The sequence below is a fragment of the Simochromis diagramma genome, unplaced genomic scaffold, assembly GCF_900408965.1.
Source record: "Simochromis diagramma unplaced genomic scaffold, fSimDia1.1 OVJJ01000229.1, whole genome shotgun sequence".
Classification (NCBI taxonomy): domain Eukaryota; kingdom Metazoa; phylum Chordata; class Actinopteri; order Cichliformes; family Cichlidae; genus Simochromis; species Simochromis diagramma.
Genome location: NW_024386869.1, coordinates 597,251 through 611,387, shown reverse-complemented (window position 1 = coordinate 611,387; position 14,137 = coordinate 597,251). Strand labels below are relative to the sequence as shown.

Here is a 14,137-nt window from a genome sequence, read left to right as displayed (position 1 = left end):
GGTCAGGTGTTAATGGGAAGACCTGGTTAAAAATTGCACTACTGTGTTCAGTTATACACCGTTTTGTGATCACTGTTGTTGATATATTTGTGTGGGCTGAGATTTTACTTTCAAAGAAAACACAGTAATGATCAGATAAGCCCACATCAGACACAGTAACCTTAATTAAAGTAACACTTTGGCCAGTCATTTTATGGAGTAACCTGAAAACTAGTAGGTACAGACAGAACTGCCTGGGACGCTGAAACACAAAGAGCCAGAGCGAACAATGCAATAAAAGTGACGTCAAATCGATGTAACCTTAAGCTCATCATGATTACAACAGTGTGAGAAAGAATAACTCCACACACAAGGGCTACTTTTTGGCTCCTACCTCAAAGCACACTGTGCGCTGTCGATCTTACGTGCTGCAAAATAATGTTCAACACTTAGTATTTACTGTTATATTCCCATAGATCATCATGATGTTGTTTATCCCTTGTTAAATGCTTGTTTTCTTTTTTCTTTCTCAACAGGTGATCCAGGTGATTGATATATGTATTTTTGTCTGCTTATTTTGTTGGTTTTTGGTTTTTTCCTTTTATCCCCGTCCCTCTTCTCCGCTATTTTTTTTCCCTCTTTCTTTCTCCCTTTTCTTTTCCCCAGTCAAGTCTGTCCCGTATTTAGCAAGTGAAAATAAAAAATAAAATAAACAATAAAAGGTGAATCAAATAGACCATTACGGCAAGGCTGGGATGGTCCATTTGGTAAAGTAAATTCGTTGGGCATCTTTCTTTGCCTTTAGACAATAATTCTGATGGCAAAAGAGCCAAACGGGACAGGCAAAAAAAAAAAAAAGGGCTACGGAAATAGGTGAAAACAAAGAAGTACATTCATATTTCAATTTTAAGGTTTTATATATCAGGACTGGGTTTGAAAATTTGGTAAATATAACCTCAGATGGAACAACACAAGACACATTACACCTTATCATTATTTTTTTTAACAAAGGCAAAGTCAAATGAAAATGTGGAAAAAAATAGGTGCACTCTAAGATTAAATAGATTGTAAAATCCCTTTGAGGTTCAAGGTTCTTTATTATTTGTCACATGCATAGTTATACAAGTATAACACACAGTGAAATGTAGCCTGACACGCTCCTCGACATGTGCAAAAATTGGGGGGGGGGGGGTGTAGAGGAGGAACATTATATATATATATATATATATATATATATATATATATACACACATATAGTATATACACTGGGTGAATGTGCAGTAGTAGCAGCAAGCAGGTGAATTCTGTACATTAATATGAATAGATATCTGACTATTTTACAGGATAGACAATATAAACATATTTAAAATTAAAGGAATTGAAATGTACATTGTGCCTTGCTTTAGTGTCTGGAAGAGTCCTGTCTCAGTCAATTATAGATGATGTGAGAGGGCGGGTGTGTGTGTGTTTAGGGCACGGATGGCTTGGGGATAGAAGCTCCTCTTGAGTCTCTCTGTCCTTGCCCGGAAGATGCGGAACCTTCTACCAGATTGCAGAAGTTGGAACAGTTTGTTGCCAGGATGGGACGGGTCCTTCAGTATCTGCGCTGCTCTAGTCCGGCATCTCCTGGTGTAGGTGTCCTGAAGCGGGGGGAGAGCAATCCTGCAGCAGCGTTCTGCTGTACGGATCACTCTCTGGAGAGCTTTTTGGTCCTTCACACAGCTGTTCCCGAACCACGATGTCATGTTCTGTGTGAGGATGCTCTCCACAGCGCCTGTATAGAAAATCCTGAGGATCTTTGGAGAGACCCTGAACTTCCTCAGTTGTCGTAGGTGATACAGGCGCTGCCTAGCCTTTTTGGTCTGGACCTGAATGTGGGCAGCCCATGTCAGGTCTGAGGAGATGTGGACACCAAGATACTTGAAGGACTGCACCCTCTCCACTGGAGCTCCATTGATGATAATGGGCTTGTAGTCTCTGTGCTGACCCCTTCTGAAGTCCACCACCAGCTCCTTGGTCTTGCTGACGTTCAGCTGGAGGTGGTTGTCCTGGCATCATGATGTCAGATTCTTCACTTCATCCATGTAGGCCGCCTCATCGTTGTTGGAGATGGCACTCAACACCACTGTGTCGTCAGCAAACTTCACAATGGTGTTGGAGCCATGGGTGGCCACACAGTCTGAAGTGTAGAGGGAGTAGAGCAGTGGCGAGAGGACACATCCCTGAGGTGCTCCTGTGTTGATGGTGATGCTGTTGGAGAAGCACCTGCCCACCCTCACCACCTGAGTTCTGCCAGTGAGGAAGTCCAACACCCATGCACACAGACGGCTGTTAAGTCCCAGATCCCTCAGCTTTGTGAACAGTCTGCAGGGCACTATTGTGTTAAACGCTGAACTGTAATCAACAAACAGCATTCGCACATAGTTACCCTGTTTCTTGTCCACGTGGCTGAGAGTGGTGTGTAGGACGTGGGTGATGGCATCCTCTGTGGATCTGTTGGATCTGTAGGCGAACTGCAGCGGATCTGTGGTGTCTGGGATGGAGGAGGAGATGATGTTCTTTCTTTCTGTTCTTTGAGCAGGAATGACATGAAGTATCTGAAGTACAGAGCCCCGCAAGGGACATGGGAGAAAAAAACATGAAGATGAACTTCGAACTGGTGGGTAAGACGTCTCCGAAAATGTCGGAGCACTTTTGCAAATATGCGATGTCTTGATAAACTGAGCAGATATTTGAAGTTTACACAGCTACATTCTCCCCTGAAAATATCGCAAAAGTTTATTTTGTGACCCAGAAAGAGTAATAAGAGTAATATTAAAACTAAGTAGCTCCCGCCATTGATGGAAACTGGAATTGGCTGGGGATAGGTGATGAGCCAGGCGACGAAGGCTGTCCCAATTTGAAGGCTGCTCCAAATGCTTCCTTCGTGGCCCAACCTATGCCAGAATTCATAGCGCGGCCCAGCCAATACCAGTTTCCAACAACGGCGGCAGCTACTTAGTTTTAATATTACCAGCCAATCACAGGCTTGGATGCAAAAAATCTGATTGGCTGTTTTGGTCTCCAATCAGCTCGAAATGATGAAATGCAATATCCCAGAATCCATTTCGTCACAGATCTCACAAAAGTTTGTTTTCTTTTTTTTTTTCTCCCATGTCCCTTGCGGGGCTCTGTACTAAAAATAGTTAACTGGTTAACTCAGTTTGCCTGGTGGCATTTTTGAATTTATTTAATCTGTTAAACCACCCTAATGGACATGTATACAGAAGCTGCAGTAAGTTGCAGTAACAGCAGAGGGAGATATTTTATTTCAAGTTAAAACGAAAATAATCACATAAATGCATTTAAACAGACAATATTAACACATTTACATGTAAATATATATTTGCAGATAAACATAAACATTTCTGTCAATTAACAACCCTGGAATGCTCTCATGTGACTTCTTGGCCTTAAATATATTATGGCCCCTAGCTAATGCAACTTCTGGATGTGTGTCCATTTCACACTTTGGTGAGGTAAACCATGAAATATTTTGTTTCTATCCTTAAATTTCAGTATATAGCCCACTGAATTGTGTTAAATTTATTATGTTTAGGGGAAAAAGAGGATACCTCAAACATGCACTATGAAAAATTTCTGAAGTTGACCAAGGTTCTATAGAAACATGCACATTTAATTCTGTCTCCAAAATACATGAAAAGCTGAAAGGTGTGGGGTTTTTTTTGTTATTACCATTGTACATTGTGTCATGGTCATTAAAATTTATTTAGCTTTAACTTTCAAATTGATAATGATTCATCTCATAAGTCAAGATCACTGTTCTGCTCTATATAAGCTGTCTCTATAAGTTTAAAGTAGTAAGCTGTGTGAGTACGCATTTTGAGACCTATTACGTCACAGCGATGTGATGACGGCTGTCCCAATCCGAAGTGTACTCCCAATGCATACTCCAAATGCGCCGTCGATTTCCCCAAATTTCAAGCATGGTCCGGTGTACCCTTCATGGGCCCATATATTCCACAATTCATAGTGTGGCGGTGGGTGTGGATACTTTTGCCAAAAAACACAGCAGACAGCGGAGTGGCCGAAGAGTAAACTTTCAAATGTAAGTACTGAATATTATGTAACTTATTTATGTGCAAATGTTTAATAATGAAGAACATTAGAACATTACTGTTGGCCACATGTCAGCAAAGTTGTGTGACATTAGTGATGTTTGTACTAACTTGATTTTAAAGCCTTTACTTTAAAATATACGCCATTCAATAGTGAACCTTAATCTTACAGAGATTGTGATGATTTTATGGATAATTAAAGTCAGTCATATATCCACAATCACAACAAGCTGAAAGTCAGTGATGCTGCTCGGTTTGCAGTCCTGAATATCACGGAACAAGCAGGATTCACTGCACTGTTAATGTTAGCTATGTTACATTGCTGCCTCTGTTCGGTGGTGTCAAGCCAAACCGACTTTAACGTGTGTTTGAACGAGCTGACGGTTCACTCGTTAAGCTGAAAGAAAGATGCTTTAATCACAGGAGTCACCCAATGAGCTCAGGCACTAGGCGACTGAGCACAGAGGAGAGCAAATCATTGGTACTGTACAAATAATGTAAATATGACGGTGCATCACAAAAGATTAATATCAAACTGATCACTTGACCCATATTACGTTACTTGCTGTTCTAGTGAATCAACAAATGGCGAAATGAAAAGCCGAACAACAACAATGTTGTTGTTTTTTTGAGAGTCTTAGCATACTTGTGTGTTTATTTCATATTTTCAGTTGTTACCCTCCACAGCTAAACAAAGCACTCTAAATCGGTTTCAGTTATGTACTGATGAACACAACAATGGACATAAGGGGCTTCTTTCAAGGAAAAAACTCAGGTAGATGTTATTTTATATATTATGCTTTGTACAGGGTGGGCCATTTATATGGATACACCGTAATAACATGGGAATGGTTGGTGATATTAAAGTCCTGTTTGTGGCACATTAGTATATGTGAGGGGGCAAACTCCTCAAGATGGGTGGTGACCATGGTGGCCATTTAGAAGTCGGCCATCTTGGATACAACTTTTGTTTTTTCAATAGGAAGAGGGCCATGTGACACATCAAACTTATTGGTAATGTCACAAGAAAAACAATGGGGTGCTTGGTTTCAACGTAACTTTATTGTTTCGTGAGTTATTTACAAGTTTCTCTTTGTTCACAGCCATTGACATGTCGAAGAGGTTAACACGTGAGGAGCGGATCGAAATTGTGTTGATATCTGGTGAACGCAGTAACCGGGTCATTGCAGCAGATTTCAATGCAAGACACCCTACGAGACCACCCATCTCCCATGCTACAGTTAGCAAACTGCTTGCTAAGTTTCGTGAAACTGGTTCAGTGTTGGATTTGCCAAAATGTGGACGCAAGAAAACTGTCACTAATGAAGAAACATCAGTGGCTGTCCTAGCTTCATTCAGCAAGAGCCCACAGCGTAGCACTCGCCGCATGTCACTGGAGAGTGGCATTAGTCGAACATCCCTTCGGCGGATATTAGCTACTCACAAATGGCACCCTTACAAACTCCAGCTACTGCAGCATCTCAACGAGGATGACCCAGATCGGCGCACAGAATTTGCAGAATGGGCAAAACAAAAATTGGAACAGGACCCTCAGTTCACGCAGAAGATTTTGTTTAGTGATGAGGCAAACTTTTATGCTACGTGATGATGTGTTTCCCTCTTTATGCACTGAAGCTGGCACGTTCCCTGAGTTTTTCCAGTAAGATGGTGCACCACCAGGTCCGAGCATTCCTAGATGAACAGTTTCCTGGAAAATATGATTTATCTCTTTACTCTTAAATTTAACAAATATGTATTTTAATATTTAACAATCTAAAAAAATAACATTTAGTCTGATTTGATGTTACAATTTAAAAATTGTTTTTTTGTCTGAAGAGTGTGTAAGTATCTGGTTTCAACTGTATATTTGATGATGTTGGTGTTTGGCTTGATTGTCAGCACAGAGAATGAGAGAGAGGAACAGCGATGGAACAAGAGCCAGGTGAGACAGACCTGTTAGTCACATGGCTAACAATGGCTAACACTGAGCAGTGGTGATTTTCTAACACTGGAAAATAACTCAAAATGTTAGAAATATTCCAGTGTTAGAAAATCACCACTGCTCAGTGTTAGCCATTGTTAATCTTCAAAACTGACTAGGTTACTTTTAAACATATAACACTGTCAAAAGTGTTAATTTAACACTCAACAGTGTTGTATTTAACACTTAGAGGTGTGGACCCATATAGACACTCTCTAGTGTTAATTTAACACTGGAGATTTTGCTGTGAAGGAAATGACATTGAAAAAAAATGACTGACATATGTCAGCCAGACATTCATTGCACATTTTTATTTCTCAACCAGCACCAAAATAACTGCCTCATCGTGACTAGGGATGGGAATTAATAAAATTTTCACGATTCCGATTCCATTTTCAATTCTATTTAACCATTCGATTCTTTATCGATTCTCCTATTAATTCTTGTTTTTAAAAAAGGAGAACACACAGGTCGATTAGCTTAGAACTTTGTTTTATATCTTCTCTTTGAACAAGATAAAAATTTAGGAGTAACCCAACAGTGAGATCTTAAGAGAGCCATAATTGTTAATATGTATTTTTTATTACAAGCAGTACTGGCATGTACCCTGAAAGTTACAGGCATATTGGTGCATCATCAGTACAGCCCGTTCTCACTCCCGAGGCGTACCATCCTGACGATTTGTCACGTCCCGCAGCGTTCCTGAGGAACGTGAAAGGTGACCTTCCATGTTCTTATGCTACACGCTGGGTTATGGGTGAAATCCAGTGGAATTACGGTCCCAGGGTAATGCACGTTCCAGGCATGTTTTCCAACCCTGACCATAACCTTATCCTTAACCTTAACCAGCACTTTAATGACGTTAAATAGTGTTTTTCAAAGCGATTTAAGTAAAATGAACGAACATGTGAAGATTGATCCCGAACGGTTCTCATGTTTCCTAATTTTTCCAATCTCGTCATTCAGGGTGTTGGAAGCGTAATATGTTGGCGATTTGTCACCTAGCATAAAATATTAAAATTTGGGAGTGAGAATGTGTTGATCAGTAACTTCACTCACAAGTAGCATTGTTGGTTAGCTTTCTGGCTTGCCCCTAGTTCTAATGTTTTGCATTAGATTGTAACTGTTCTAATCCTAGTTAACAGACCTGAATGTTGCAGTTGCATGACACACTGTTGATGACAATTGTGTGCTGTTATCTTTGTACCAGAATAAAGACGGAATTCAGAATAAGAGCAAATCCAGTTTTGCAATGCCATCCATTCTTCATGGGTGTATAACATCACATTTACCATAAATTCTCAGAACAATAACAGCTGCACACATTTTAGAAGAGGCCCCCAAGAGAGGGGGTCAACGATCACACCAGAACATCCAGCCACACTCCCCAAACCAACAAGTACCCACATCCCAGGGAGTGATAACAGGGTCCATGCAGAGTAATAGGAAGTGTACCCCACCCTCTTGACCATGTAGCACAGGGGCCAAAGCTCAGTAAGGCCCCAGATACAGCCCTTTCACTCACTGACACATGATCACCCACTAATAACACATATGGACACATACTGTACTGTGTGCAGTTTTTTTAATTCATTCCAAACCCTTGTTGGTTAAACTTGCTTTAGGGATATGAAATGACACCTCACAATTGGGGATGGAGTCAACTCAAACAGTGGGCAAAAGATACAAAGGGAGACATCAAGCTGAAAAAGAAGACAGCTTGGCTGGCTTGTAGGAGTTGACAGGCAGTTGATGAGTACCAGTAGGCCAAGCAAGTCACAGTTCAAACACTTTGAGAAGTGGTAAACGTTCACTTCTACATTCTCTCTAAAAATAATAATAAAGGACTGAATTTATACAGCGCTTTTCAAGGCACCCAAAGGGCTTTACAATGCCACTATTCATTCACTCACACACTGGTGGAGGCAGCTACGGTTGCAGCCACAGCTGCCCTGGGGCAGACTGACAGAAGCGAAGCTGCCATATCGTGCCATCGGCCCCTCTGGCCAACACCAGTAGGCGGTAGGGTAAAGTGTCTTACCCAAGGACACAACGACCAGGACAGAGCGCCCAGGGATCTTCCGGTTACAGATGCGCTTCCCAACCCCCTGAGCCACAGTCGCCCCAATGACTGGTGAATTTTACATCTGACATGTGGTTTTAGCCTCAGTTATTTGGCACTCCATCATGCATTTCGCCATCACTGCTAATTTTCCGAACCTTTTGTCTTTGTACTTAAAAAAAGAAACCTACATTTACAAATCCATTTATCTTCTCATTCTGTGACAAGCAGCATTGAAAGCTGAAAACCTTTGTAGACAAATGTTACTAAAACTTTTATGTCTAGTATTGTGGTAATCATTGTGTCATGCATAGTTGGATGTTTTGTGTTGTGGTGCAGATGAGTATATAATTTTGACCCAAGATTCACATATGGGATAATGACTGGTGGTTACAGTCTGGATGTGTCACGGGTTGCTCTGAGGAGCCACTCGCAGGACTCCGGAGTTGTGTTTTAACAGAGATGGTTTATTTACAAGATCTTCACCAAGTGTATTAACAGACAGTGCGAGGATAGTGCTATATACAAGATGTGAGAGGCAGGGTTCCAGGGCTCCAGGGAAAACAAGGGAATCACACACGCGCTCACTCCAACCTCTCTCTCTCCGCTAGTGACCAGTCACTCCTTCCTCACTCCACACGGGGAAACATGGGGACAGGTCCGGGGAATCTAGAACACAGAGACACACGTTAACTTTCTGAGACGGCAGCATGCGAAATTTAGGCTTGACGTGTACTGACTAGAGTCTTCACAACAATCCAGCGTTGAACAGCTGATCTCCTCCTTCTAATATACCAGCTGGTCTGATGAGGCCCAGGTGTGCATGATCCGGGAAGGCGTGGACCGAGGGCGTGAACCCGCCATGAGTTCCGCCCGGCAAAACAGGGGAGAGGAAAAAGATAAGAGAAGGGGGGCTAGGAGTGAAGAGATGCTGATCAGCGCCTTGCCGATCCCGCAGGTCGTGACAGGATGGGCTTGTTGGCTTTTATTTTTATTTGGGATTAATAGAATCTTTAGTTTACTGATTGAATAATTACTTAGAAACCTTCAGATATATCAGTATAAAGGAATGTGCAGCAGCAGCAGTAGATATGATAACTGGTGCCTGATATCCATCATGGCCACCTCTTAGCTCAGGGCCTGCAAAACAAGCAGCTTCTCCCCACCAGTTTCAACAAGTTTTATAGATGCTCATATAAAACTCTGTGAACTGCCAGGGAGGTTACTCTTTTTTGGTAAGATGGACTGCAGCTAACTGTTTTACAACTTAAGGTTTTCTAAACAAAAGACATCAATGTACATGAGGTGTCTGTGAAAGCTCTTAGTCATCCAGGTCATCGTGCTGTTATCCTTTGTGTCTTCCCTGGTGAACTTGATGTTTTTATCCACAGCGTTAATGTGAGCAGTGAAGGACACAGCAACACACTCAGACAAAAAAATGGTTCATCCCAAAGACAGAACTCCTCTACATTGGAGAGACCAAAAAGCCACTTCACAAGCACATGGTACAACATAGAAGAGTCAGCTCAATGGGACAAGACTCAGTGGTCCATCTGCATCTAAAGGACAAAGGTCACTCTTTTGAGGATCCCAATGTTCCCAATTTTGGACAGAGAAGACAGATGGTTTAAAAGAGGAGTGAAATAAGCCATCTATGTTCACTGTGAGCGACCATCTTTGACAAGAGGTGGTGGTTTACGACACCAACTGTCTGCCATCTATAATCCAGTTTTGAGATCCCTTCCCAGATGCCTTAATGCCCACTCACATCCTGGGCCATCTGACCTCAGGAAATCACATGATAGGGTGGGGCTAAATTTCACAATGAGCTCATGTGATTAGGTAGAGGATCATGAGGGGGTCCATTGTCTCTCTCTGGGGAAACTCCCACAGGGCTTAAATTTGGAACTCGCCACCATTTGACCCTAGAACTGAAGAAGCTTCTCGGATGAGAGGTGAAACGTCTTCAAGCAAGTTAAAGAAGTCCAGACGCTTTTCACACTTCTTAGACAACAGGCTCACACCTAGCATAAAAAGCAGTGCATTACATCAGACCATGGCCACCTCATTTTATATTGTTGTGGCGGCACTTTCTTTTTTAGCTATTTGCTAGAAAAGAAACATATGGCATCATATTATTTCGAAATTGTTAGTTACTTGACCAAAAATACGTGTAATACTTTCTATATGGGCAAAAAAACAACAACTAAGAAAACATAACTAAATAATGTTACTGAACACCATGAATAATAAAGGCCTCTTGATGAAGGCCTAAATAAAATGCACCCCTTTATAAAATATTACATCTTGTCATGGTCCTTGGTGTTAACCAGTGTTTTGTGTTTGAGTTCTTTTTCTTGATTATTGGTTATTCACAGTTTTGTGCTCTTTATTATTATTAGTTGTTGTTGTTCTGGCGTCTAGTTTCAGACACTGTCTTCCCTGTGTTCCATGTGTCACATTCTTTCAGTCTGTTTCTCTGTGTCAAGTCTGCATCTTTGTGAATTGTCTCTTGTTTCCTGTTTTATTTTGATAGTCCCAGTCCTACGTGCAGTGAGTCTAGTTTTAATTACCCTTGTCTCATTAAGTCTAGATTCTTCCAGCTGTGCTTCCCTCCTGAGTCTCAAAACTCGTTTTCCCTCAGTGTATTTAAGCCCTGTGTTTCTGTCAGTCACTGTTGTGTCGTATCCTCTTCATGCTTTGTGTTTCTGTCGTGCTTGTGTTAGTTTCTGAGTGTTTGGTTTCTATTTTTCCAGTTTGTGGTTTTGTGTTTTGTTTTTTTGTGAGGTTTAATTTTATGAAAATTCTCCCACTAATAAACACTGCCGCTTTAAGTTTAAGCTTCTGTTTCAGAGTCCTGCATTTGGGTTCTCCATCCTGCCTGCAACACAGCACACCATGACACATCTATTCTTTTCAAATTCTTCCTTTACCATCACCTCATCATAAAAAACAAAAGATGAAATTTTGGGAGCATTCCTATGAAAATGTGACAAAGACTCAGAGACCAGTTTGATTCAATGCTTAAAGGTTTAATAATGAAGATGATGTTCATTCAGGGAAGTAAAGTGAAAGGTTAAAGCATTCTTTCCATTACACACTCAGGTTGTTCTTATTAAAAGAGACAATCCAACTACAGGTTGCATCATTTTTCAACTCATTCCTTATGTAGCGTTGCGGTGAACTAAAAGAAGTAAAGATGTAAGAAGAGAAACATTTTAAGCTGGATTTATGAGATTATTTGCTCTAAAGACCGGTGAACCAAGCCTTCATCCCAGAGATCGTCTGATTTTCCTGGCGCAGACAAATGGGTATCTGGCGTCACAGGGTATGTCATTCATACAGAGGTTTCCTGTAAGCACCAAAAATGAACATTAAGTGAAGCCATGCTCACATGGACATCTATACTGACACAAATATTTAGTTTGCATAATAGCAGGAGCACCTGTCAATATTCATTTTTGACTCTACTTTCACAGCACTATGTAAGTTTACTTTAAATTTAAAGACGTGAAATACAGCAATCTATTTTATTCATTATGGTAAAACACAAAGTTTGTCTCTGTTAAAAATAAAATTTAGAATTCATATTATTTTCCTGTAAGTCACTGCTATTTATCACACCAAATGATAAGCATTTTTTGAGAAAATGTGGATACTGTAACAGTTTTTGTTCCCCTCAAAATGAATTCATACACTTTCTTTTAAGTTTTACCTGTCCAATTCATATGCAGGCAGTTCTCTCTGCCCCCGACATTGTTAGGCTCTCCACGACACCAGTTTGCATATGTGAAACGGGTTCCATCGATCCAAAACCAATAACGCTCCTAGAAAACACAAAAAAAACAGAGAATAATGTCGATAGGCAGGCATATCTTCTAGTGTCAGAACTAATGTCTAATATTGAGTAGTGTACCTCTTGAGCATCTGAGCCTCCAATCCATGTAGGGACATGATTGCGAGCACCATTAAGTATGACCCTCTGAATCGCTCGGTACTCTCCGAGGTTGCACACAGACGCCAGATTTGCATTCAGGGACTGACAGTGTCTCTATAGGATAAAAGGTCTAGTTTAAACCAAGTTTGATATGAAAAGTATTAAAGCAGAGAGAAATGCTAAATCGAAATCACTGTTCTTACCTGCGCCTGAGCCCAAGTCAGTTGATTGGGAAAGAAGTGATAGTATCGGTTTCCATATCTAGTCCAACCCCAGGGGCTCCTAAAACATGTAGATCTCTTCTCAACAAGATGCTCTCCTGAGGACAAGCAAAGAATACTTAGATACTCAAACATCAATTATCTTTGCTATTTAAAAAAAAGTTGTAATTGTCTTTCAAACCATGTGTAAATGTGTTTACACACACACACACACACACACGTGCATAGATTGATCTATGCATATAGATCGATCGGGTATAATGGTTTGACATACTTCATCTTCTCACTGTTAAAACATATTGTTTGAGCAACAAACTTAGCAGCATCCGAGTTAGGACATAGATGTGCTCTTCAGCATGACAATAATCTGAGAGGAAAATTGTTACCAACCTGGGGGATTTGATTCAGACCCATCCTTACCCACTTCATCTGGAAGAACCCGAAAAAAATATAATTTTGATCATTTTTAGTGGTAAATTTCCCATTTATAATATTGATATTATAAATGTTGTTTGTATTATTGATTCCACACATATATACATTATCTATATTATACTACAATACTCACTGGCAGCAGTGGTCAGAGCGATCATTGCACAAAGAAGTGTGGACACAGTCAGCAGCTTCATGGTGATAATTAGTATCTCTGTGAACAACAAAAGACCCAAAGTTATTAGCACTTCATTAAACAAAGCACAGAAAGAATCTGAGTTTTCAGCCAACCTTTTGTAGAATATCTTGTCTGTTCAGTCAGTAGCTTCAGCCTTCCAAGGTTGGAACAAGGTGCTGAACAGCTCTGAGATCACTGCTTATATTCTGTCTCTTTGTAGTTTCAAAACAGGGAACTAACATTGAAAAAAAATGACACGTGTATTATGTGATTCATGCTGGCCAGACTTTTACTGCACTTCTTTCTTTCTCAACCAAAACCAAAATTATTACCAAATGCTGACTACTTCTTCCAGCTGCCCACTTAATTTTACTAGTCAACAACTAGTCAAACACTGGTCAACACTCCATAGTATAAATACAGAACATTTTATATATATAAGAATGAATTTTCGGGACAAAAAAAAAAAAACAAAACAAAGGAGAAGCTGAGTTCATGGACCTCCAAAAGTTGATTCTGTTCATCTGAACGTAGCGTTTTGTGGGAGAAATGTTTCGTCACTCATCCAAGTGACTTCTTCAGTCTCAGCTGACTGCAGGTTTCCCCAAATCTTATAAACAGTACATTTGCATAATAACTGAAACCAGCCCACTGAAGGAACAATGGGCTGGGAGGTCAGTTCCTTAATCATAATTATGCAAATTCTGCCCAAGTGAAAACCTGTAGTGATCCCATATGTGTCAGGAGTATCGGAGCAGTTGAGATGCATTTTTTCTAAACACCGGGTCTCTGTGGCTTTTAAACCCCAAAACACGCTGCGCCAAAAATTGGTCCACCCCAAGGATCGGGTCCCCCGACACAAACAGAGTAACATAGTGTACGCTGTTAAGTGCCAGGAGGATTGCCAGGATTTATACATCGGGGAAACCAAACAACCTCTGGCGAAGCGGATGGCACAACACAGAAGAGCTACCTCGTCAGGTCAGGACTCTGCAGTCTATTTACACCTACAGGCCAGTGGACACTCTTTCAAGGATGAGGATGTACACATCTTGGACAGGGAGGAATGCTGGTTTGAGCGCGGAGTCAAGGAGGCCATTTACGTGAAAAGGGAAAGACCATCTCTGAATCGAGGAGGGGGCCTAAGGGTACATCTTTCACCATCTTACAATGCTGTGATTGCAGCCATTCCCCAACTCTCTGTGAATGGTACTCATGGCCATTGATCA

General features: G+C 40.9%; 1 protein-coding gene across 1 annotated transcript; it reads right to left on the bottom strand.

The window, feature by feature from the left end:
• Positions 1–11,155: 11,155 nt before the first annotated feature.
• LOC120733334 (ladderlectin-like) lies at positions 11,156–13,150 on the bottom strand. The gene is made up of 7 exons (XM_040031438.1): positions 13,022–13,150; positions 12,867–12,944; positions 12,689–12,727; positions 12,281–12,396; positions 12,057–12,191; positions 11,856–11,967; positions 11,156–11,492 (listed from the first exon to the last, which is right to left on the bottom strand). The coding sequence occupies exons 2-7, from the start codon at positions 12,925–12,927 to the stop codon at positions 11,410–11,412; spliced, it is 546 nt and encodes a 181-aa protein (XP_039887372.1). The 5' UTR covers positions 12,928–12,944; positions 13,022–13,150; the 3' UTR covers positions 11,156–11,409.
• Between the last annotated feature and the right edge of the window lie 987 nt (positions 13,151–14,137).

What these genes read in the sequence shown, in the direction of transcription:
- LOC120733334 (XM_040031438.1), bottom strand. Translation starts at nt 12,927, where the DNA reads ATGAAGCTGCTGACTGTGTCCACACTTCTTTGTGCAATGATCGCTCTG. An exon ending in GAGGCTCAGATGCTCAAGAG is followed by an intron (nt 11,968 to 12,056) that starts GTACACTACTCA and finishes TGTGTTTTCTAG; the next exon opens with GAGCGTTATTGGTTTTGGAT. An exon ending in CCTGCATATGAATTGGACAG is followed by an intron (nt 11,493 to 11,855) that starts GTAAAACTTAAA and finishes TGGTGCTTACAG; the next exon opens with GAAACCTCTGTATGAATGAC.